The 22,279-nt window shown below is 40.1% G+C and overlaps 1 protein-coding gene across 9 annotated transcripts in view; it reads left to right on the forward strand.

The window, feature by feature from the left end:
• The window catches only part of LOC120371080 (BEN domain-containing protein 5), a 1,353,498-nt gene that overhangs the window by 725,643 nt on the left and 605,576 nt on the right, over positions 1-22,279 (forward strand). For all 9 annotated transcript variants that reach the window (XR_005584133.1, XR_005584134.1, XM_039486580.1 and 6 more), the window contains one exon: positions 7,298-7,337. Coding sequence is in view for 7 of the 9 variants with exons in the window: in XM_039486580.1 (XP_039342514.1) it covers positions 7,298-7,337 (40 nt within the window). In the remaining 2 variants the exon portion in view is untranslated. The remainder of the gene's footprint in view (positions 1-7,297; positions 7,338-22,279) is intronic.

Raw genomic sequence — 22,279 nt, forward strand, 5'->3', positions numbered from 1 at the left:
AGTCCTGTGGCACCTTATAGACTAACAGACGTATTGGAGCATGCGCATCCGACGAAGTGGGTATTCACCCACGAAAGCTCATGCTCCAATACGTCTGTTAGTCTATAAGGTGCCACAGGAATCTTTGCTGCTGTATACAAATGTAACAGAGATGCCATTCTGAGACTTGTATTAAATATAACTCAGTCTGTCCATTCTATTCTTTGTAGGTTCTTATACCACCCTTATCACCATAATAGCTGAGTGCCCTCCCGTAGCACGTTTAGCAACAAGATTATCATTTGCCATATATGGTTTGCTTGTTCTTTATTATCCTCTCCCCTATGCAAGAACTGTGTGTGTAATGGAGTGTTTTAGTTATGTAGGGTTTTGTTCTATGTGTAGATGTTAGAGAAGGCAGGTTGAAGAAGTGCACCTTGCACATGGAGCAGAAGATAATGAGGTTAGTGATGGTCCCTATGAGTATCTTGTGTGCTTTCCAATTAGTACCTCTTGGACTGTCTGGGGTTTTTGTCCTGAATTTGATCTTTTCGATTGGTTAAAACTTTTGACCCATCCACACACCCTGGCTCCCTGACCCCTGACTGCCTCCGAACCCCCGCTGCCCCATCCAACCCCTCCTCTCATTCCTGACACAGCCCCCGGGACTCCTGCCCCATCCAACCACCCCTTCTCCCTGTCCCATGACTGCCCTGGAACCCCTGCCCCTGACTGTCCCCCGCCATCCAATCCAACCCCCCCTCCTTCCTGATTGCCCCCTGGGATTCCTGCTCCCATTCAACCGCCTGTTTCCCCCCGACCACCATCCACACCCCTGCCCCCTGACCACCACCCCGAACTCCCCTGCCCTCTATCCAACCCTCCCATCTCCCTGCCCCTTTACCACGCTGCCTGGAGCACCGGTGGCTGGTGGTCGGTCCTACAGCCACGCCACCTGGCTAGAGCCAGGCGATGCTGACGCCCCCACCACCGCGCAGCACAGAGCACCGGGTCAGGCTGGCTCTGCAGCTGTGCTGCCACAGGAGCTCACAGCCCCACCACCCAGAGCATTGCACCGGCCACGGCCACGGAGCGAGCGAGCTGAGGCTGCAGGGGAGGGGGAAAAGCAGGGGAGGGGCCGGGGGCTAGCCTTCCGGGCCAGGAGCTCAGGGGCCAGGCAGGATGGTCCCGCAGGCCGGATGTGGCCCGTGGGCCGTAGTTTGCCCTGTTGTAGTGCCTGACCCTTGTTGGAGGGAGGCATTATGTCTACAGAATGCTCAGGCAGGCAATAGTGGTTATTAGGGAAATCAAACTCAGCAGCGCCACCTACTGTACTGTTTTTAAAGCCTGTGCTGCCCTTAGCTCCAGACTCTGAGCGTTAGATGGTGATGAGAGAAGTGGGTTCATTCTAGACCTCTGCTCTACCCAGAGATGTCTCCTGCAGGCCAGGGAGCCTCACAAACAGTTGGAAAGCTAGAGAATCTCAGACAGTACAGAGCTAGTGCATCTGCCTCTATGTCACCAGCATCTCCAGCTTAGTGGTCATGTTGGATGGCAGGGACAGGGAGATGGTGTTCTGAGCAAGAAGGGGGAAGAGTCATGGGGCCTTTTGGCTCATGGCTGGCCCAGGATGGCAGGAGTGAAAAGGTGGCTTTGAATTACCTTTCTCCTTCACGCTCTTCAGCTGTGCTAAGTGTACCTTGGCACCACTAAGGTTCTGGCCAATGAAATCTAGATCCATTTGGAATTGGATACAATTAGATTCATTTCTATATATAAAGAAAATTCTCAATTGCTAAAGAAGCAATTCAGTCTATCTCATGGGACATCTTTGCATCTGGCTTCTTTTTGCTAATCTGAAGATAAGAGAGTCAAAGCTTGCATAGTGCATTTCACACCTGCATAGGAGGTTGGACAATCTGAGAACAACTTGCAGATGATCTAAATTTAAAGTAATTTGTGTGAATTTACACAAAAATTATTTCTTTGAAATTTCCCAATTTAATCGAGGTGCAAATTAAATGAAACTGCAAACATGTAAAAAGGCATCAATGTGAGGGAAGAAAAGAAATTGCTCAGAAAGTGAGTTACTAGAAGAAATGTTAGGAAACCGCCTGGCGGAAGATATAGACTCTACATTACCAAGAAATGTAACGGTCTTCCAAGCTTAGTAATGGTCTTCCAAGTTTAGTAATGGAAGCTCTATAGCTGGATATATCCAAATGGCTAGAAATAATCACTTATGTCTGTGCAGCAGGGACCATTCTGTACTTTTCAAGGGATTAGACTGGATCACAAACCAGGTCTTTTCAACTCAATCTCTGAAGTAGAATTTATTCTTGATGCCTCATAGATTAACGTTTGTTAAATGAATTAATGCTTAATTTATTAACGATTTGCCTTCCATGTGTTTAAATATGATGTATTACTCTCTATCAATGTTTATTGCATTTATTAATGATTTATGTTAATTTTATGCAAGTTAATGTGATTAATTGATAGAATTCAGGGCCAGATGCCCTGCAGGGTCTGTGCCTCTGAACAGCACCAAAGATAAAGTCCACAATATGGGAAGCTGTTGTGGTTCAAATTGGCCACAACCTCCCCTTTGCCCTGGGGCCTGCATGGTCAAAATAGCGGTTTGTGTTCTTTCGGGACAGCCAAGGTTAGAGCAGTGAAGGATGTGCTGACTCAGTGCAACCTCTGAGGGGCTCTTATCAGGCTGATAAAGAATCTAACAGATGCCCTCCAAGTGTGGAACTACTGGCAGCAGGGGTGTGGGGAAGGGAATTCCTCCAGGCCCTGGGCCCTGGGTGGTGCAAAGAGGTGCAATTTGCACATCCCAGTGCTAGAGGGGAGTGAGCCTGGCCCCACAGCTGGGATGATTCTGATGTGATTACTGAATTAATTCTGTGATTACTGAATTAATCTTTGAGAAATTTGGAAAATCCCTTGTTAATTCAGTTGCTTTTAGAATTATTTATAAATTAAATAATTAATTGAAAATATTAAACATTAAAAATATTAACTTTTTATTGTGGGTTACTAGTTTGATAACATCAAGCTGGACCATGGGAGGGTGGAGTTGCAGAGGGCCTGGCCTCGGAAATCTGGAAACACAGCAAAAGTTTGGGGCCATGCTTGCATCTGCAGGGGATGATTTTCTGTATGTTCTGCAAGCACAGTTTAGGAACACGTGTTGTCTCCTTTCCTTGGGTATGTATATATGAAGACTAGTTATATATGCAAACTTTCACTTTAGAGCAAATTCTGGCTATCCCAGCTAGGGGCCCTGAGGGGAGAAGGCAAGAGGGAGCCCATTCAGCATCCCTATACTAGCACAGGCAGCAGCTGTAGGGCTGCTGCATGTAGTCTTTAGCCAAGAGTCTGGCTGCTGAATCTCAAATCTTTTGGAGCAGTTAGTTCCTACAAGTGAAATGTCAGCGCATTATCCCACTGGTTTACTGGAAGTCAAACGACTACCCATGCTTAAAAATAAGCACATATACAAATGTTTGCAAGATCGGGGCTTAATTTTGTTGCATTCTGGACCAATCCTCAACCAATGTTCATATGGGGCTATAACAAATTTCATCAACTGAGGTTCTGGCATATGATTATTTTCCACTTTATTGAACCTACCCCATAAGATACTGTTTTCTTGCAATAACTAATTGTTGTTCTTTTGTGTATTTTATTATTTGCCTATGTTGCCACGGGGCTCAGATAAGAAGCAAGGCCCAAATTGTGCTAAATGCTATACAAACACTTAGATGCTCTGCAGTTTGCCTTCATTGTGCTTTGTATAACCCGACCTCCTTCTATTGCCAACATTTTTCCAATATGGCTGTTTTTACAGATGGTCATACAATTATAGAACTGGAAGGGACCTTGAGAGGTCATCTAGTCCAGTCCCTTGCACTCATGGCAGCACTAATTATCTAGACCATTCCTGACAGGTGTTTGTCTAACTTTCTCTTAAATATCTCCAATGATGGAGATTCCACAACCTCCCTAGGCAATTTATTCCAGTGCTTAACCACCCTGACAGTTAGGAAGTTTTTCCTAATGTCCAACCTAAACCTCTCTTGTTGCAATTTAAGACCATTGTTTCTTGTCCTATCCTCAGAAGTTAAGAAAAAAAATTTTTTCTTCCTCCTCCGTGTAACAACCTTTTACATACTTGAAAACTGTTACCATGTCCCATCTCAGTCTTCTCTGTTCCAGACTAAACAAACCCAATTTTTTCAATCTTCCCTCATAGGTCATATTTTCTAGACCTTTAATCATTTTTGTTGTTCTTCTCTGGACTTTCTTTAATTTGTCCATATCCTTCCTGAAATGCGGTGCCCAGAACTGGTCACAATACTCCAGTTGAGGCCTAATCAAAGTGGAGTAGAGTGGAAGAATTACTTCTCGTGTCTTGCTTACAACACTCCTGCTAATACATCCCAGAATGATGTTTACTTTTTTTTGCAACAGTGTTACAATGTTGACTCATATTTAGCTTGTGGTCCACTATGACCCCCAGATCCCGTTCCGCAGTACTCCCTCCTAGGCAGTCATTTCCCATTTTGTATGTGTGCAACTGATTGTTCCTTCCTAAGTGGAGTACTTTCCATTTGTCCTTATTGAATTTCATCCTATTTACTTCAGACCATTTCTCCAGTTTGTCCAGATCATTTTGAATTTTAATCCTATCCTCCAGATCACTTGCAACCCCACTCAGTGTAGTATAATCCACAAACTTTATAAGTGTACTCTCTATACCATTATCTAAATCATTGATGAAGATATTGAACAGAACCAGACCCAGAACTGATTTCTGTGGGACCCCACTCATTATACCCTTCCAGAACCACTGATAATTACGCTCTGGGAATGGTTTTCCAACCAGTTTTGCACCCTCCTTAAAGTAGCTCCATCTAGGTTGCATTTCCCTAGTTTATTTATGAGAAGGTCATGCGCGACAGTATCAAAAGTTTTACTAAAATCAAGATATACCATGTCTATCACTTTCCCCCATCCACAAGGCTTGTTACCCTGTCAAAGTAAGCTCTCAGGTTAGTTTGACAGGATTTGTTTTTGACAAATCCATGCTGTTACATATCTCCTTATTATCTTCTAGATGTTTGCAAATTCATTGCTTAATTATTTTCTCCATTATCTTTCCGGGTACAGAAATTAAGCTGCCTGGTCTGTAATTCCCCAGGTTGTCCATATTTCCCCTTTTATAGATGGGCACCATATTTGGCCGTTTCCCCTCATTTTTGTATACGGCTGCCCGTTCCTTTTCTAATTTGGCTATTTACGATACATTTTGAGTTCAAATTGCATTAAACAAGCATAAGCAATGCTGTTGGCCATGTGGCTGCTAAAACAATTTGCTAGTGGCAAATCGTAGCTTCGTAGAAATACAGCTCAGGCTTTAGGCCCATGATCCATATCAGGGGTAGGCAACCTATGGCACGGGTGCCGAAGGCGGCACACGAGCTGATTTTCAGCGGCACTCACACTGCCCGGGTCCTGGCCACCAGTCCGGGGGGCTCTGCATTTTAATTTAATTTTAAATGAAAATTCTTAAACATTTTAGAAACCTTACTTACTTTACATAATAGTTATATATTATAGACTTATAGAAAGAGACCTTCTAAAAACATTAAAATGTGTTACTGGCACGCGAAACCTTAAATTAGACTAAATGAAGACTCGGCGCACCACTTCCGAAAGGTTGCCGACCCCTGATCTATATCAAGTATAACTCGCAATCAGAGTACTTTCTTCATATACACTTAGGGATCGATTGAGCCATTTAGGCCCAGCCTAGCATGGGAGGAGTGAACCCATTGCTACACACCTTCAGATACAGTAGCTTTACTACGATGCTTCCTTTATGCCCACAAAAGATATGGTGAATGCAGACCCTGTAGTCTTTGGAGAGTAGCATACAACTGTGCCTGGGATTTAGGGAGGTTACATAAGGCAGGGAAAGGTTCTTTCCCCACTCCCATCACCATCCTGGCACATCAGTTTAAGGATAGGGCACAATCTGGTCCTTGGTGTTTATAATAAAGTGACCAAGATAAGTCATATTTCTCATGCATACATGGGAATGTATATTCAGAATTGTCAGTACTAGGAATACAAGTGAAACTGTACCTAACAACAGCTTTTACACTATACAAAAGAGTTAAAACACATAAGTAGACCATAAACGCACAACATAAAGAGAATGATACAGAAGATTACAGCTCTGATGCTATTGCCTGACACCCATGCCAACTGTGGACTCGATCCCAGAGTCCTGTACAGACAAAGCATCCAATGCACCCAGTTGTCCATTGGTATAAATGGGCATACGACTCAAGGAAGTTCAGTGAAGTTGCACAGGCAAATAGCAGTTACGTGCTCATTGACTTCAGTCAGTAGTGTTTTGCCTGCATAGAGACTGCAAGTTGGAGCACTCTGAAGGGGAAGGTCTTTAATCAGTAAGACTTTCTAGAGAAGAATATCCACTATGGGATCACTGACACATAGTTTCCTCCTCAAGGACTTTCACCTGTCACCAGAAGAATAGAGAGAGTGTAATGATGTGAATTAGATTAGAAAAGGATCAATAGCCCTGACAATAAATGAAAGTAACACAGACATTATTGAGGAGATTAGGAGAGAGAAATTAAACTGGACAGTATATACTGTGATGCCAGCTAGACACACAAGTGTTGGCCATAGAGAGTTTTAGAGGAATTACAACTATTAGAAAGTGCAAGGAAAAAATAGACAATAATAAAATCCACTTGTGAGAACATAAGAACATAAGAACAGCCGTACTGGGTCAGACCAAAGGTCCATCTAGCCTAGTATCCTGTCTACCGACAGTGGCCAATGCCAGAGGGAGTGAACCTAACAAGTAATGATCAAGTGATCTCTCTCCTGCCAACCATCTCCACCCTCTGACAAACAGAGGCTAGGGACACCATTCCTTACCCATCCTGGCTAATAGCCTTGCTCCTTCTCTATGAATTCAACAATCCCTTACATTTGAAGCAGCTAGTTCAAAATACACATGGACACACACATTTGGACTTTTATCCAAAAACCCAATTCAGAAATGTAAATAAACCTGCCCTGAAGGGACTGACTAGATTTCTTTCCTTAGTTAGAAGGTACATATGGCTCCCATCCAAAATAGTTGCTCTGAGCCGTGTAACTTGTAATTTATTCCAGTGTAAATGTCAGAACACTTTCTTTGCATGTCTAAGATGACCCACTGAAATTAGTCCCCCTTTAACAATTCCTTTTATAATTTGCTTTTCAGCAACAACGGCAACTTGACCTGCTGACTATAACCAACCCTGGTGAGTAAGCTACGAGGCTCAGCTTTTATCTTTTCTTAAAGAGACTGTTGTCTAAATGTGGTTTCCCCTGTCTCTGGCATGCAAAATGAAAAACACTGTTCCCCAGAAAATCTTTAACATAATAACAAGTGACAGCTATATTGTGCTTGGCAAAGCCCCGGGTAGTTATCCGTTCACAGAGCTGCCTCTTCAGACCTTTACTCTATGAATTTGAGTGCTGATATTTCTTTAAGCCTCCTGGGGTTACAGTTAGTGGTATGTCTGCAGGGTAGATGCCCTAGAATTCACAATGTATGTTCAAGTATCACAGAAATGTAAGTTTTACTCTCTTCAGTGCTAAGTACATTTCAGGGGTGTAAAGAGTCAATGGCTTTCAGCGTGCACTCTTGGAGGGAGAATATGCAGTTCTGAAGAACCTTAAAGTAAATGAGTTCGGAAATATCTAGGTAAAAATAAAACACTTTCAAAACAGTCTTCTCAATAATGACTTTTGTTACTTGTCTGCAAAGGAAAATTTCCCAAATGTGTTATGGGTTGAATTTTTGGTCACTAGTCATGAAAGTAGTTTCATATTTCTGGCAGGGTGTTTTTCAAAGGTGGCACTGTTGGGATTGAAATGCAGGCCAGATGAATGAGATTTCTCTTTGATCTAAGCTCTTGTTCAGTTTCTTTAGTAAGACTGGCTCAATTTCTTTTCATTAGCTCTCCTAGAGGTCTACTGTCCACCAGCAACAGAGAAACACCACACAGAGTTGGTACTAGCTTTGGTAACCAGTATTTTTCTGTCCCTCAGCTCTAAATGCATCTTTATTTTTTTGTCTGGCGTTAACAGGGAATATGTTAGCAAAGTGAGCAGGTGTAATGGGACAGTGGGCAAAATGCGACACATTTTGCTTGGATAACAATTTTGCATCAATAATTGTTCCAATATTGTAAATGTAGATATCTGTGACATGACTTCTCCTTCACTAACCTTGTTCAAATAGTAATCATTAAAAAAAGGAAAAGAAGTAACACTTTGTTGGGACAGATGTTTGAGGCTACTGGCAATTGCATCACATTTTTGCATGTTCATTTTTCATACAGTTTGCAATTATGTTAATATATGCTTAGGGCACTTGCTGATAAAAGCAACAATACAGTGAGAAAGAGCCATTGTCACCACTCTGACTACAAATTCAAGGGCAAATATGACACATTTTTCCATATTTTGTATCTTCAATGTCCCCTGTTTCTAAAAAAAAAAAAGAAAAGAAAAAAAATCCCTGACGGTCATAATCAGAATAAACACTCAGATCTTGGATAAAGTTACTGAAGTCCGCAGCCTTTTTTATAGGAGAAAAGGAGGGTTGAGGGGAAAAAATCACTTAAATGTGAGACATTTGTTTAAATTGTATTTATGATACCTTCTTTACTGTGATGACTGATGTAATGTTCACTGGAGCAATAAAAGAGTTGATTAAGTTGAGTTTGTGCATAGATGTGATTACAGTAAGTATCTAGCACTTCAGATCTTTCAGTTCTGCACAGCAACATAGCAATTAGTTAGAAGGATCAGCATAGGCACATACTAAGACAGTTTCCACTGGTTATGTAGGTAGACATGCTGTGTTCCCAAAAAAAGACTTCCTTGCCAGACATTTTTCAAGATGTGCATTTTTTTTATTTTTGTGTGTTGATAGCCAGAGTTTGGCTGCTAAATAAGTTTGAACTCATTTTCAAAAGGCCTGAGCATCTTCAGGCCAAACTTATTTAGGAGTCTAACATTTGGATTTTCTAAAGAGTTTAAGGGAGTTAGGCACTCAACTCTTTTTAGGATCCTTTGAAAAATCCCAACCTAAATATAGATTTAGGAGTCTAACTTCAGGTCATACAGGTTTCAAAATCTTAGCCTTGGGAATTATTTATCTTTAGATATTGTTACTTTTTTATATTTTCATTTTGGAGAACTGTCTTTATGATTTGTTAGCAATGGACTGTTTTTACAGAGACATGATACAGCTTGTGACTGAGTACTTTGGGTGATCTGAATTAGGGGCCAAACAGTTTGTGTTCAACTGTCATTTCTCTGGAAATTCTTTACGTTTTACATTCTGTGTAAAGGCAGGTAGCCTCCTGTACAGTCAGGGCCAGCTCCAGCGTTTTTGCCGCCCCAAGTGGCGAAAAAACAACAACAAAAAAGCCGCGATTGGCGGCACTTCGGCAGGAGCTCTACCGCCGCCGCTTCATTCTCCACCAGGCGTGCCACCCCTCTTCGTTGGCCGCCCCAGGCACCTGCTTGCTGCACTGTTGCCTGGAGCTGGCCTTGTGTACAGTGGATGTCACTCACCTAGTCTTGTCTACAATAGGAAAATCCCCTATAGCTTGACAATATCTGTCAGCAATGATGCATTTCTGGCATTGTCTAACTACAAGTATAAAGCAGGACAAAGTGAATTCAGTACCATTTCAGAAACCATGGTGGCCTTTGTAAACTGCACACCTGTCATGAGATAACATTAGAGGGACAAGGTAGGTGAGGTAATATCTTTTATTGGACCAACTTCTGTTGGTGAGAGAGAAGCTTTCGAGCTACAGAGAGCTGTTCTTCAAGTCTAGGAAATGTACTCAGAATGTCATAATTAAATACAGGGTGGAACAGTAGTTAACTAATTAGTTAATATGTGTTAACTAATCAGTAGTTAACACATATTTCAAGGAATCATTCAAGGTAAAGTAGCCCGTTAACACCTCTCCAGCCATAGGGGGGAAAGGGAGAAAAAAAGCTAGGGATGGGAGGGACGACTTAATTGGGTTATAGATTGTTGTAATAAGCCATAAATCCAGTATCTCTATTTAGTCCACGATTCTTAATATCTAGCAAAGTTATGAATTATGGCTCATCTTTTGGAAGTGTTGTGCAGGCTTCCTTTGAGGATGAGGACTGAGAGGTCAGATACAGAGTGATCGTTTTGTAATCTGTTCCACCTTGTATTTAGCGGTGACATCCTCAGTACATTTCTCAGATCTGAAGACGCGCTCTCTGGAAAGTTTCTCACCAGCAGAAATTGGTCCAGTAAAAGGTATTACCTCATCTGCCGTATCCTTCTAATATCCTGGGACCGACATGGCTACAACAACACTGCATACAACATGAGGTAACATTCTCTCTCTCTCTCTCTCTCTCACACACACACACACGCACACGACTGTTATCTGAGTTTTTAGTCACTGAAGTGTTGAAGAACTCTGCTGGCTGTAACTGTATTTTTTTTTCAAGACCCTCTGTGCATTCCCACTCATTTTGAAATGATACTGAACCCTTTCATTCTGGTCTGCACTTGCAATCAAACCATATTCAGAGTTGGATCAACTGCACCCACTGGTGGCAACAAATATCAACAACGGATAGTTTTCCTAAAATAGAGAAGGCTATTAATGGGCATGGTTGCAAGATAACATCATGTCATTAATATTCACTTATCAGTATGTAAGGGAATTTAAGCTGCACTTCCTTCATATTGGGTAACTAGAAGAAAGAGTAAGTTAAATTAGTAAATGTTGTTGCTACATTCCTTTCTTTTGCCCCTTGGCATGTGAGTTACAAATGGGTTCTCAAGACCTCAGTGACTAAAAATTCAGATAATAATCCAAGAGCTGTCACAGGAATCTTAATGTTATGTCATGACAAGATGTACCATTCAAAAAGGTCACTGTTGTAAAATGATTCAACAGAGCTTCCCCGTCTTTTATTGTTAGTATCACCTTAATCTGCAGTTATTTTGAACCCACATTGTGGTGCTGCCCAGACATTGTCTTGCACTCACATTGCTCCAGATGGCCTTCACACAATAAGCAAAGTGTATAGTGTTGCTGTAGACTAGGACAAGCAGATGTGGTGAAACAATATTGCTGAGCCCTTGACAGACCAACCATCTCCTGTGACTTTCCTAGCTATGACAGAGAAACTGTTCTGCAGACTACGTATTTTTTTAAGGCTCTAGTAGTGATGAAAACCTTAGTTTTGATTTAAAAGTAGGTTTGTAAGTCAGAACGAATACTCATTTGTCCCTAACATGGATTGAGTGTATTCTGGAAAAGTAGTGATGGAGGAAATGTTGGGATTGAAAAATTGGTTCTGTACATGTACAGAAATTAAATATTGTATGAGACATGTATGTATATGACTGTGGATGACATTTCAAAGTCTCTACGGAAATGCTTCAGGAAATGTTCCACCAGATGTTGAAAAGCAGAAGAAGCTGTTCTACAGGTGGTGTAGGCTTCATTGGGTGCCGGATCTCCTTGATGTGAGTGACACTCACTTATCAGTATTTAAAGGAATTTAAGTTACACTTCCTTATATGTTGAGTGGCTTGAAGAAAGAGTAAGTTAAATTAGTAAATGTTGCTACATTCCTTTCTTCTGCCCCTTGGCATGTGAGTTACACCATCTTAGACTCTGTAAAACTCCATGCGATTCAGTGAGTCAAATTCAGACGTGACATGTAAAGTGGGGAGGGGAAAGAAGTTAAGCATTCATAAATGAGTGTGTGTCTAGAGTGAGTCCAAGCTGAAGTAACATAAACTTTGGTGAGGGGGGGGGGGCTTAAAGAGGTGAAGTTCCACCAACGTATGTTTATTTCCTTTAGATTTACTTAGCTTTACCTCTGAATTTCATCTGAAGCACTCCCTGAACAATTTTTAGTAGACTCAAACTTTAGGGCCAGTGCTTCCACTGGCATAAATTAGCTGAACTTCACAATGAAGATAAACTGATTTACACCAGCTGAAGGATCTTCCCTTCGTTTCTAGCCGGCTGTTTGTGGTTTTGTGAATACTCACTGTGTTACAGTATCATTCAGGAAGGTGAGTTCAGCTCCCATTGCATTTTTGTTAAATTATTGATAGTGTAAATGGAAGTGTGAGTGAACCCACTGGCTTTAAAATTGGCTAAGATGTTAGATTGCCCAGGAACCTCCAACACAAATACTCCTTTGCAATTCTCTTTGATTCAGCCTTCTTCGGGGCTTGATCCTTTCCTACCACCCTCTCTACTGCAAATTTAAAATAAACTTTTCTTGAAATAAGTGCACTGTCAGGAGACATTCATCAGCACCGGAGGTGTACGTTTCCCAGATGTATATAAAACTCACTCCATTTGGCAGCAGTAAATTGAATACATTTAGAAAACATGGGGTAATTGAATGTCCCCCAGTGCCCAGCTTGTCTGCAACGGCGAATATAGAATGTTTTAAGTCTCTTTCATTTCCATTTTAAGAGAAAAATAAAATAAGAGCTAAATCCTTAGTTCATTAGCCATGATTTACTTAGATTTTTCTCAGAGCACTTTAGGAGTTTACACCCTATACCAGAGTAAAAAAATATATAAATTTTAATATAAAGTTAAATATAAAGTTAAGGGCTACAGGACCTGATCCTAAAACTGTAGTGGTTTCTGAGCATGTCCTTACTAGTAAAGTTTTGTACTTGTAGGAAAGAAAGACGGCTTGATTTTAAAAAATATTTACCAGACTGAACTTTATGGAGCTAAACCCTATCATTTAAAATATCCCTTCCCCTGTAATATCTCCTGTGCTGTACTTTAAAAATGTCTCAATTTCATTAATTTGTGATACACTGAATTCTTGTAAGGTGGCTTTCGTTTCCTCCATACATATTTTACCACTTTAAATCATAGATATAGGACTGTTGCCTAATTAATTTCCTCTGGTGAGAAAAATATATTTCTACTTTTCTTCCATGAACAAAGTGATATGTGGGATTTACTGTACTTTTTAGCTGATTAAGTGTTGCATTTCCACACACCATTGCTTATGAGACTCCCTAGTAAAATTAGATGAAGAGAAGAAAAGCTTTAAAATATGATTTTGAAAGTTATTTAAGAATAAGCTCAACTACTGAATGCCCCCTGCAAGACATTTCCACTACCCTCCTGAATATTCTAACAATCTACTTCTTTCTAATTGAAGCATGAAAATAATATGAACTTGAAGTCATGAAGCTATAATACACCTATTAGTAAAAATGATACAGGGTAATAAAATGTGACAGAACGTTGTTCACTGTTAAAATCCATGCACTAACTATTCTTGATAGTCCATGCTAATTAATACTACATTGATTTTGATCAAAGTACATGTCAAGGGATACTGGCTGAGTTTTCAAGCAGCCTAACATAATTACGGTTCATGTTTGTGTTGGTGAAAGCTTCATATGCTGTTTTGTTTTAGGGGGTGAAAAACTCTTTCAGTCTTTCTAATAATAACTGATTCATCTAAAAGGAACACTCAGTGAGGTCTGGGAGCTAAGCTATTCCTCATGTTACATGACTAAGATGTTATGGGTTTAATCTAGGGTGACCAGATGTCCCTATTTTATAGGGACAGTCCCAATATTTGGGGCTTTTTCTTATATAGGCTCCTATTACTCCCTACCCCCTGTCCTGATTTTTCACACTTGCTATCTGGTCACCCTAGTTTAATCACCTTTGCACCCACAAAGGTTTAAAATGGATCCTGAAAATGTTAAGGGCAAATGGGAGAACAGACTCCAAAGGTTTGGTTTGATATTACTCTAAATAAATTGATATCATTTACACATCAAATAAAGAAATTGGAGCCTCAGCCAGCAGCCACTTACAAAATTATCAATCACATCTGAGCGTTAAAGAATTAGGAAGGAGTTTGTTCTAATCTTAATGGTGTTTTAGAGACATTATGTGGTAGCAAAAAGTGATAAGGAAACATTGGCTTCATCCCTGCCCCTTCCCAGCAGCTCCAAGAGCCAATCAGGCAACGTGGCTTTCTATACAATGAGGATTAGAGGTGGAATATATGCTCAAAAGTAAGAATTTCTCATTTACAAAAGATAAAGGTGTAGCGAAGAAGAGTGACATTGCTGCATACCCACATTCTAGCCATACGTACTTATGAGGCTCAGTGGCTTCATAACCCTAACCCTCACCCAACCCATATCCATACCTACATGCTGGCTTGGTGGCTGCAGAAGTGTCACATTCTGCCTGTGGATTGGGGTCACTTTCCATCATCTCTGTCCCGCACACAACAACCCACTCACTTTGGCCTTGTTCTGAGGGAGGTGAATTTACCCTTATAATCACTTTCCTGTGTATCTACTGATGTACATATATATCTATATAAACCCCAAATTACCAACATGTAAAATCCTGTTTCCAATTGAAATGACAGATAATTTTAGATTAAATAACAAAATGAGATTTTTTTATGTGTTTGCTAAATATTTAGCTTTGGTGAGTCTGTTTTTGTTGTGGGTTTTATTTCTTGCATAAGAAACCTGACTCTTTTGTTTATCTATAGGATAAGTGGTCTTTCATCAAGATTAAATAAGACCACAGAGAGGGCATTTTGAAGGCTAACTCCATTATTTTTGAAGAAAAACATCAAGCTTTTTCACAATGCCTTATTATTATTCTGGGTCACCGTGATGTTTCCATGCACCTTGGCATGTCCCTTTAATTGGATCCTTGTGTACGAAGGTCCAGTACAGTTGCATTGAAAGCTGACATTTCTAACTAACTGACCTTTTCAGGCCCAGTGATACTCCTATAATGATTATCCTCTAGCATTGTTTGGACACAATACCACATACTTCACAGCACATAAAGAATATGGTCTCTGAAAACTATTCAAAATTCCCAATCTCAAGTTAGCAAAATGAGAAAATTGGGAGCAAACATTCATCAGACTGTTATTGTGCAGGTATCGATTTGAATGCCCTTTCATTTCTTTGGGAAAAAGTGTTGTATTATGGAGCTCTAAATTAACTTTTGTTCTGTTATTTTTCCCCAGTAACTATAAAAAGGTCAAATTCATTCATAAGGCTGAATAGATTTGCTGGAGATAAGCAATAAGATAGCAATCAACCTTCAAATAACCTTTAAAGAGACAGTATCTTCTTTTCTGAACAATAATTGATCTGTTCATTAAGGTGCTGCAAACTCTTTGGGGCTCATCTAAGCAAAATGTATAGGACCTGTGGCCAAAGGATAGAACAATAAGGAAATTAATTCCGATGTTAGAAATATATTAAAGTTGCGCATTTCAGAGACAAGCAGGTGACAAAGGGAACAATATTCTGGTATGTGGTACTTGATTTGATTGTCCTCCAAAAAATGTGAACAAAGACAGAGAGAAGATTTCAAAGTTTGATACTTGATTTGTTTTTGTTTCACCTATGCCAGAAATCTGAATCTCACACTTCTCTCCTGAATTTGGTGGCTAGTGTATAATGATCTTCAGAACTTGTTTTCTTGGTACGTACAAAGGAACCTCAAATGGAAAAGTTTGGGTTAAACATCAGCTCTGCATGGAGAATGTGTAAATTTAGGGTGCCTCTTTTAGTCTCTCCTTTAAGACAAGTCAGATTTGTAGGTTATGAGGGGTTTGTTTTGTTTTGTTTTTTTTTGTGCAGTGAACTTTGTGGAGAAGGTTTTTTATTTAGTTAGTTCATTGATAAATACTCCCCAGTGGTTTCTGCACATGAAAAAATGAAACCTTGGCCAGTTCATTAGCTGCAGCCAAGGAGTCCATAGCACAACTGTAAACATGCCATGATCCTTGGCCAGTTGTGTGCCAGGTTACTCCCCAGGCAAAAGTTAGAACAGACTGAGGGGTGCTGTAATTGTACCAAGGAGCCAATGCATAGCCAGAGACTGTCTAAGTCAAGGGATTCCTGTATATTTAAGATATCAGTCCAATGTTTAGCATTACACCCATGTCCATATTTCATTTCTTTGTGTAAATCCACATTACGTACTTCATTTTATTTTTATCAATTACACATACACCATGGACCAGCAGTGCATAATTGATTACAAGAAGTTGTCTTGGTTTTTATCTTTGATCAGAGCTCTTAGAAGTAACAAGTTTCCCAGGTGACAAAGCTTTTATATTGAATATGTTTTCACACAGTAATTTTTGGTGAGTCATATTGCACTCCTTTTCTTTATAAATAGGTTGATATCGCATGGAAAACAATCTTTGTAGAAACCCTTCTTGGTTATATATATATTGTAAAGACGAATGGAAAGCTCTGTCCCCGGTTGTTTATTTTTTAATTAGTAAGGGCATTTCCATGGGAACACAATCTTGGTCACTTAGAAGTCTGGGTTTTTTTATAATTCTTATCTGTCATCTGATCTGAACAAGAGTCAACGAAAATGAGAGTTCCTGCCTCAAATAGCTGACGAACCAAAAGACAAACACAGAGAAGGTAGAATTATTATATAACCTTTATATTACAGTACCACCCAGAGGTCCCATTCCACTGCCGGAGTGAGGGGGTATTGTGCTAGGCGGTGTACAAATGCATAGTATGACACCATCCTTATCCTGGAGAGTTTACCATTTAACTGGACAACACAAGCAATAATAGACAACATCGAAGGAAAAATTCAAAACTAGTTAATTCAAATTTTTATTTCTGCAAAACCATCTCCTCTTAATCCCCAGCCAAGCTGACCTCCCCAAAGATATAGCAGGGAAGAAGACAAACACTAACTGTTAGAGACTGGCAAAAGGTTTTTAAAGTTTCCCGGTGGGAGTGGGGGCTATCACTGCGCAAAGAATTTTTATTTTATCAGATTTGGTTCCTGAAAAGATCAAATCACCAGTGAGTTCCTCTTTGGCACTGAGAACATTTGGTGCTGAAACACGCAGTCAGAGAAGGGCATTGGAGAGGATAACTTAGAGACTTTATTGTTTTGAACTCACTTGAAGGCATCAGTTAACACGTGCATTTTTAGGGGGGATCTGACTGAGGAGAGAATGGTGACTTTGAAACCAGGTCTGGGAGCACAGGATGGCAGAGTGGGAAAAGGACGCAGACAGAGTGTCCGGATGGTCAATGTTGACAGAGTAGCAAGGTCGGGGAAGGGGAAAGGTCAAAATACCATCTGAGAAAAGGTCCTCACGGCTGCTCTAAATTATGCTTGGCTGCAGCAGCTCCCCCAGGCTACCCTCATGTCTTTACTACCTCTTCACAAACCCCTAATGCTGTGAGCTGTGTGAGAAGATGGCATAGTGCTCTGTCAAGAAGAATTCTCATCTGGTCAGTTAGGCCAGTTTTAAATCTGCTTTGGGGATGAAGATTAGACCCACAGTATCTGAAACCTTAAAAACAAAACATTACAAAAACAAACCCGTAAACCTCCCCAAAGATGTAACATGCTCACCACCCATGTGCACACACCTATAGTCAGTAAACACATGATCATATGGATGAGCCCCTCATCCTTCCTCACCCCCTTCCTTCCCTACTCTTTGTTATGCTCTAGTATATTTTATTTAGGGTCTGGTAGTGTGTTCATTGACACTTTGGTGTCACCTCTAAAATTTAGTCTATACACTTTTTAGGGCAGGGACATTTGTGTGTGTGTGTTCGCACATAGTGGAAATTTGGATGTTATAAAATACTACTACAATATATGATAACACGGTCCCCGCAAAAGTACCACAACCAGAAACCAGATGACTACTAATCAATACTGTGGTGCTCAAGAATGAACTGCTGGTGTGTTAATCTCTTAAACTTGTGTGTTATAGTTCTGTTTTCTCCACCTTTAACCCAACAGTGGAATATGGCCCTACTTTCTCTTATAACTAAATGCCCTTCTGTCCTTTGAGAAAACAGATTTGTGTCTTTTCTTAGCTTTCTGCAGAGGGCTAATAATACATGAGAAAGCTTTACTGCCCACAGGAGGGTTTGCCAGGTTGTAATAATAAGAAATGCTGTTGAAAAGTCATGATCAATGTTAATTCAGTTATTTTTCATTTTCTTTGCGTTTCTTTTAAATGAAATCTTGTGTTTTGTACATTTGCTCCAGCCCTACCCCATGGATTGCTCATTGGAGAGAGTGGTGACTGGCTGTACAATGAATTCTTATTTGTCCTCCCACAGAAATAGCTGCAACATTTTTAAATGATGAATTTAAGGGAGGAAAAAATGGAACTTTGGATGTACAAAAGATGTAAATGTTGTTTTCCAGGTTTTATGGGTCCCAGATGCCTCCTCTAATTGCATAGCTAACCCTGAGTTTATTAAGTTATTTTCCAGAGTCAAACTCATTTGTATACATGTCAGAGTATAAACTGAATTTAAAAAGTAAGACCTCTGGATTAGAATTCAAGAATGATAAACAAACTCATTTAGAATGCATTTGCATGTAATTTCCATGTGCCAAAATGCAATTGCATGTGATTTGTAAATACAGGTCTTGCATCTATTTAACATTACTAGCATGGAAGAAAATATTGTAGCTTCTCTAAAAATAAATAAATAAATGCCTTAAAATGGCCCGTGTTTGAAGGTGATTCAGTATTCAGAAACTGATGGGGAGAGATAAGCATGCCGCGAAAGCTGTAAATTCTATTGGCAACATCTGTAGTAAGTTAGAACATTGTGTTTTATAGCAACCCCCTACCTTATCCCACAGACATTACCATAGCGTGTGGTATATTTATTATTTACTTCCCGCAAGAGCTGTTTTGCCTAGTGCAGCTTTAAAAATAGTCTGTTTTCTCCCTTTTAAGTTCAAACTAGTAAGGAAACAAAATAATTGCTTCTGTTTGAAGTGTATTGGCTAATCTGGCCAACTTTGGTGCAAACTAGCATTTTAATTATTATTATTAATAATAATAATTAAAATGCTAGTTAATTATTATTAATTAAATAATTAAAATTCTAGTTAATTATTATTATTATTAATAATAATAATGTTTATTAAATAGTGCCTAAGGACCAACCAGGAATGGGGTTCCATTATGACAGTCACTCTGCAAATGCAGAATACCAGAAAGTCCCTGCCCCAAAGCACTTACAAGCTAAATAGTCCAGACAGGCACGGAGTGGGGGGAAGGGGTAGAACACAGAAGCAGAGTGACCAATGTGAGGGCAGCAAACATTCTGTTTGTACCATGTTAGTTAGTTTGGAGGGTGGATTTAATTAGGAGGGGATCAGCTAAATGGAAAGAAAAGTTGAGGGAAGAGCGGTGAGGAGATCAGGGCTGGGGAAAAGAGGAACAGGTGTGCAGCAAATCTGAGGTAAAGAGACTGAGGGAAAAGTAGGGAGAGGTTTGGAGTAAACAGCCAAAATGCACAGGGCAGAGGAAATCCAGACAAAATTGGAGAAAGTTCTCTACTTTGGCTGTTTCCACTCCTATTGCCTGGAATCACTGGTCTTCTCTACATTACATGGGGTCTGCTGACACAGCTACACTTGTATAGCTATATGGCAGATTCCCCTAGTGTAGACACAGTGTATACTGACAGAAGGATGAGTTCTGTGGGTGGAGGAACACCAATCTCCCTCAATGACATTAGCTACACCAACAAAAGCTAGGGTTACCACCTTTGAAATGCAAAAAACCTGGCACCCATCCCCCCAAGGCAAGCCCACCAGGAAACCCCAACCACAGGGTAACTCCGCAACTCCACCCCAACAGCCCCATAATATCTAGAGAGATAACACATATAGATAACATTGATAACATCACCTGTCTCCTCACTCTTGCATGACTGAAACTCTCTCACACATGCATGGTGCGTATGTGTGTCGGTGGGCAGACAGCTGCTGTATTTTCAACAGTGTCAGTCTGTTATTGCTGAAACTGTGGAAATGAGAACACTGCAGCATCTCTAGCTGGACATAGAAACTTTAAACATTAGACATCCCCGTGTATTTTGATAATAATTCAAATCTTTAGACCCATGTAAAAAAACTGGCTGATTCAATTATTTTTCTGGCAACTGGAAAATCTATTTTAAAAAAAAAACAAACGGCCAGGCCAGTCAGATATGGCCAGGTGGTAATCCTAACAGAAGCCCTCTTCTGTTGCCATAGTTATGTCTACACTGCAGATTTTGCTGGTCTAGCTATGTTGAAAGTACGTGTGATAAGAGGACTATGCTGATAAAAGCTTGTTGTGTAGACCAGGCCTCAGACTGGTACTTCCCTACAGTTTTTCCTTAAGGCTGCATGGTGGGGGAGCGGGGCAGAGCAGGGAAGGAACATCTTGAGTTCTAGTGCCCCTCAAAGTATGCAAAGTGGGTCTCCCCTGCACAGTTCTGGGTTTGGGTGTGCTGGGTAGGAGAGGTGGTCCTGACTGGATCTTATTTTACCGTCTGCCCCTCAGTGCAGCAATCCTTGCTTTGGCTGCTTCTGCCACTGCTCCTACTGGTTTGAGTCAAGGATTAAGAATGCAGTGAGTGTCTCAAGATTAAAGAAGCCTGTAGCTTTGACGGAAAAGGTAATACTGTTTGAAAATAGAGGTTGGGGGTGAATTAGAATTTAAGGAGTGAACACAGTGATGCCGAAATGCATTAGTGGAGTTACTGAAATCATGCTTTATTTAAATGCATTGGTTTTTTAAAACAGCTTATCCTGAAATACCGAGCAACAACCATTTTTATGTCCATTGCATAGCAGCAAAGCCTCACATACAATGAGAGACATAATAGGGTCCGTAGAGCTCATCTACCTTGGAGCTAGTTTACTCTCTCACACTTTGCACACATTAAATATAAAAATAGGGTCCCTTCCCTCTCCCTAATATTGCTGCCATTGATTCCAACTTGACTCAATTCTGCTGAGAGCCATAATTTTCAATAGATTCTTTTATAAAATATGGAATTCATTCCCTTTTGTAAAAACGGAGCCTTTCCATATAATAGTTTCATTTCACTCTTGCACATTGGCACCAGTATTTATCATCAAGGAGTTAGAGATGCTAGATGCCTTTCCATCTTTTATTTCTGGCAGAATAGACTCCTTTTTGCACACATGGATGAAGGATTAAATGTTGTCGCATTCTGGTTTTTGCTTGATCTATCAAGAACTTGTATTTACTTTTTGGGTTGTAATTCAGTTTGTATACCTGGTTTAAATGTTAATTGCTAATTAGGCTTAAAAGGTATTTACACAGTGGTCTATATTAACCTCTTCAACTGTCCACTTCTTCCTAAGGAGGCAGCTGGCTGAAACAAAACAAAACAAAACAAAAAAAGCATCATTATGTGGATGATAAATTACCCTCTTATCCCAGGAGAAGACAGTCCCTCAGCACCAAGGTTGAGACATTCCAGTGACTGGAATAAAAGAGCCTGCAGACTGTCTGTCCACATGGTGTTTGATACATAATGTGATTCTTCTAAAATGGCTTTTATAATTAAATCATCGAGGGTAGTGGGAGAGGGAACATCATTCTTGTAACTTCCAATTTATCAGAAGCTACCGTTACTGGTGAATGGAAAGGCTGATTTTATATTAAGTGCTTTAAAAGTTACATTTCAAAATGAGGATTTTGAAGGCTGGCTTAAAAAAAGGAAGAGCAGATTTTGTAAAAATCTAGCAGGAAGAAAAGGTTACGGCATTCATCCAGGCCAGGGGAAGCAGATAACTTTTAACTTCAGTGATCCTACTGCACTAATGTGCCTTTCTGAATATGTGGACCAAATTTGTTGTTTGTTTTTGTATATGGTAGTTTGAGTGAATGGCTCCTTGACACCGATCATGTTGTGGCAACCATTTAATGTGTGGGACTCTGATGATCAAGGTAAGTCAGCAATTAGCACAAATGACCAACTATGAAAACAGAAATGCCTCCCGTTTGCTTTAATTATATCTTTGTTCAAATATTTGCATACTTTATCACTTAATTATTAGGGATTTTAGCATTTTGAACAGCAAAGGAGATGATAGGGATTAAGATTTTGCACAATGTTTATTTAGTTTCTTTCCTTATTAGCTAAATTAAATCCAACAACTGAAGAGCCGTAAATAGAACTGTATACATAGGAGTTGAGAAACTAGACCTAATATTAAGCACTAATCAGTGTGATTTTAAGTTTTACAAAGCAAACAATGTAGAATGACACTGGAATTCTGCAGTCTGTTTCTCCAAA

Source organism: Mauremys reevesii, linkage group 8 (genome assembly GCF_016161935.1).
Source record: "Mauremys reevesii isolate NIE-2019 linkage group 8, ASM1616193v1, whole genome shotgun sequence".
Taxonomy (NCBI): Eukaryota; Metazoa; Chordata; order Testudines; family Geoemydidae; genus Mauremys; species Mauremys reevesii.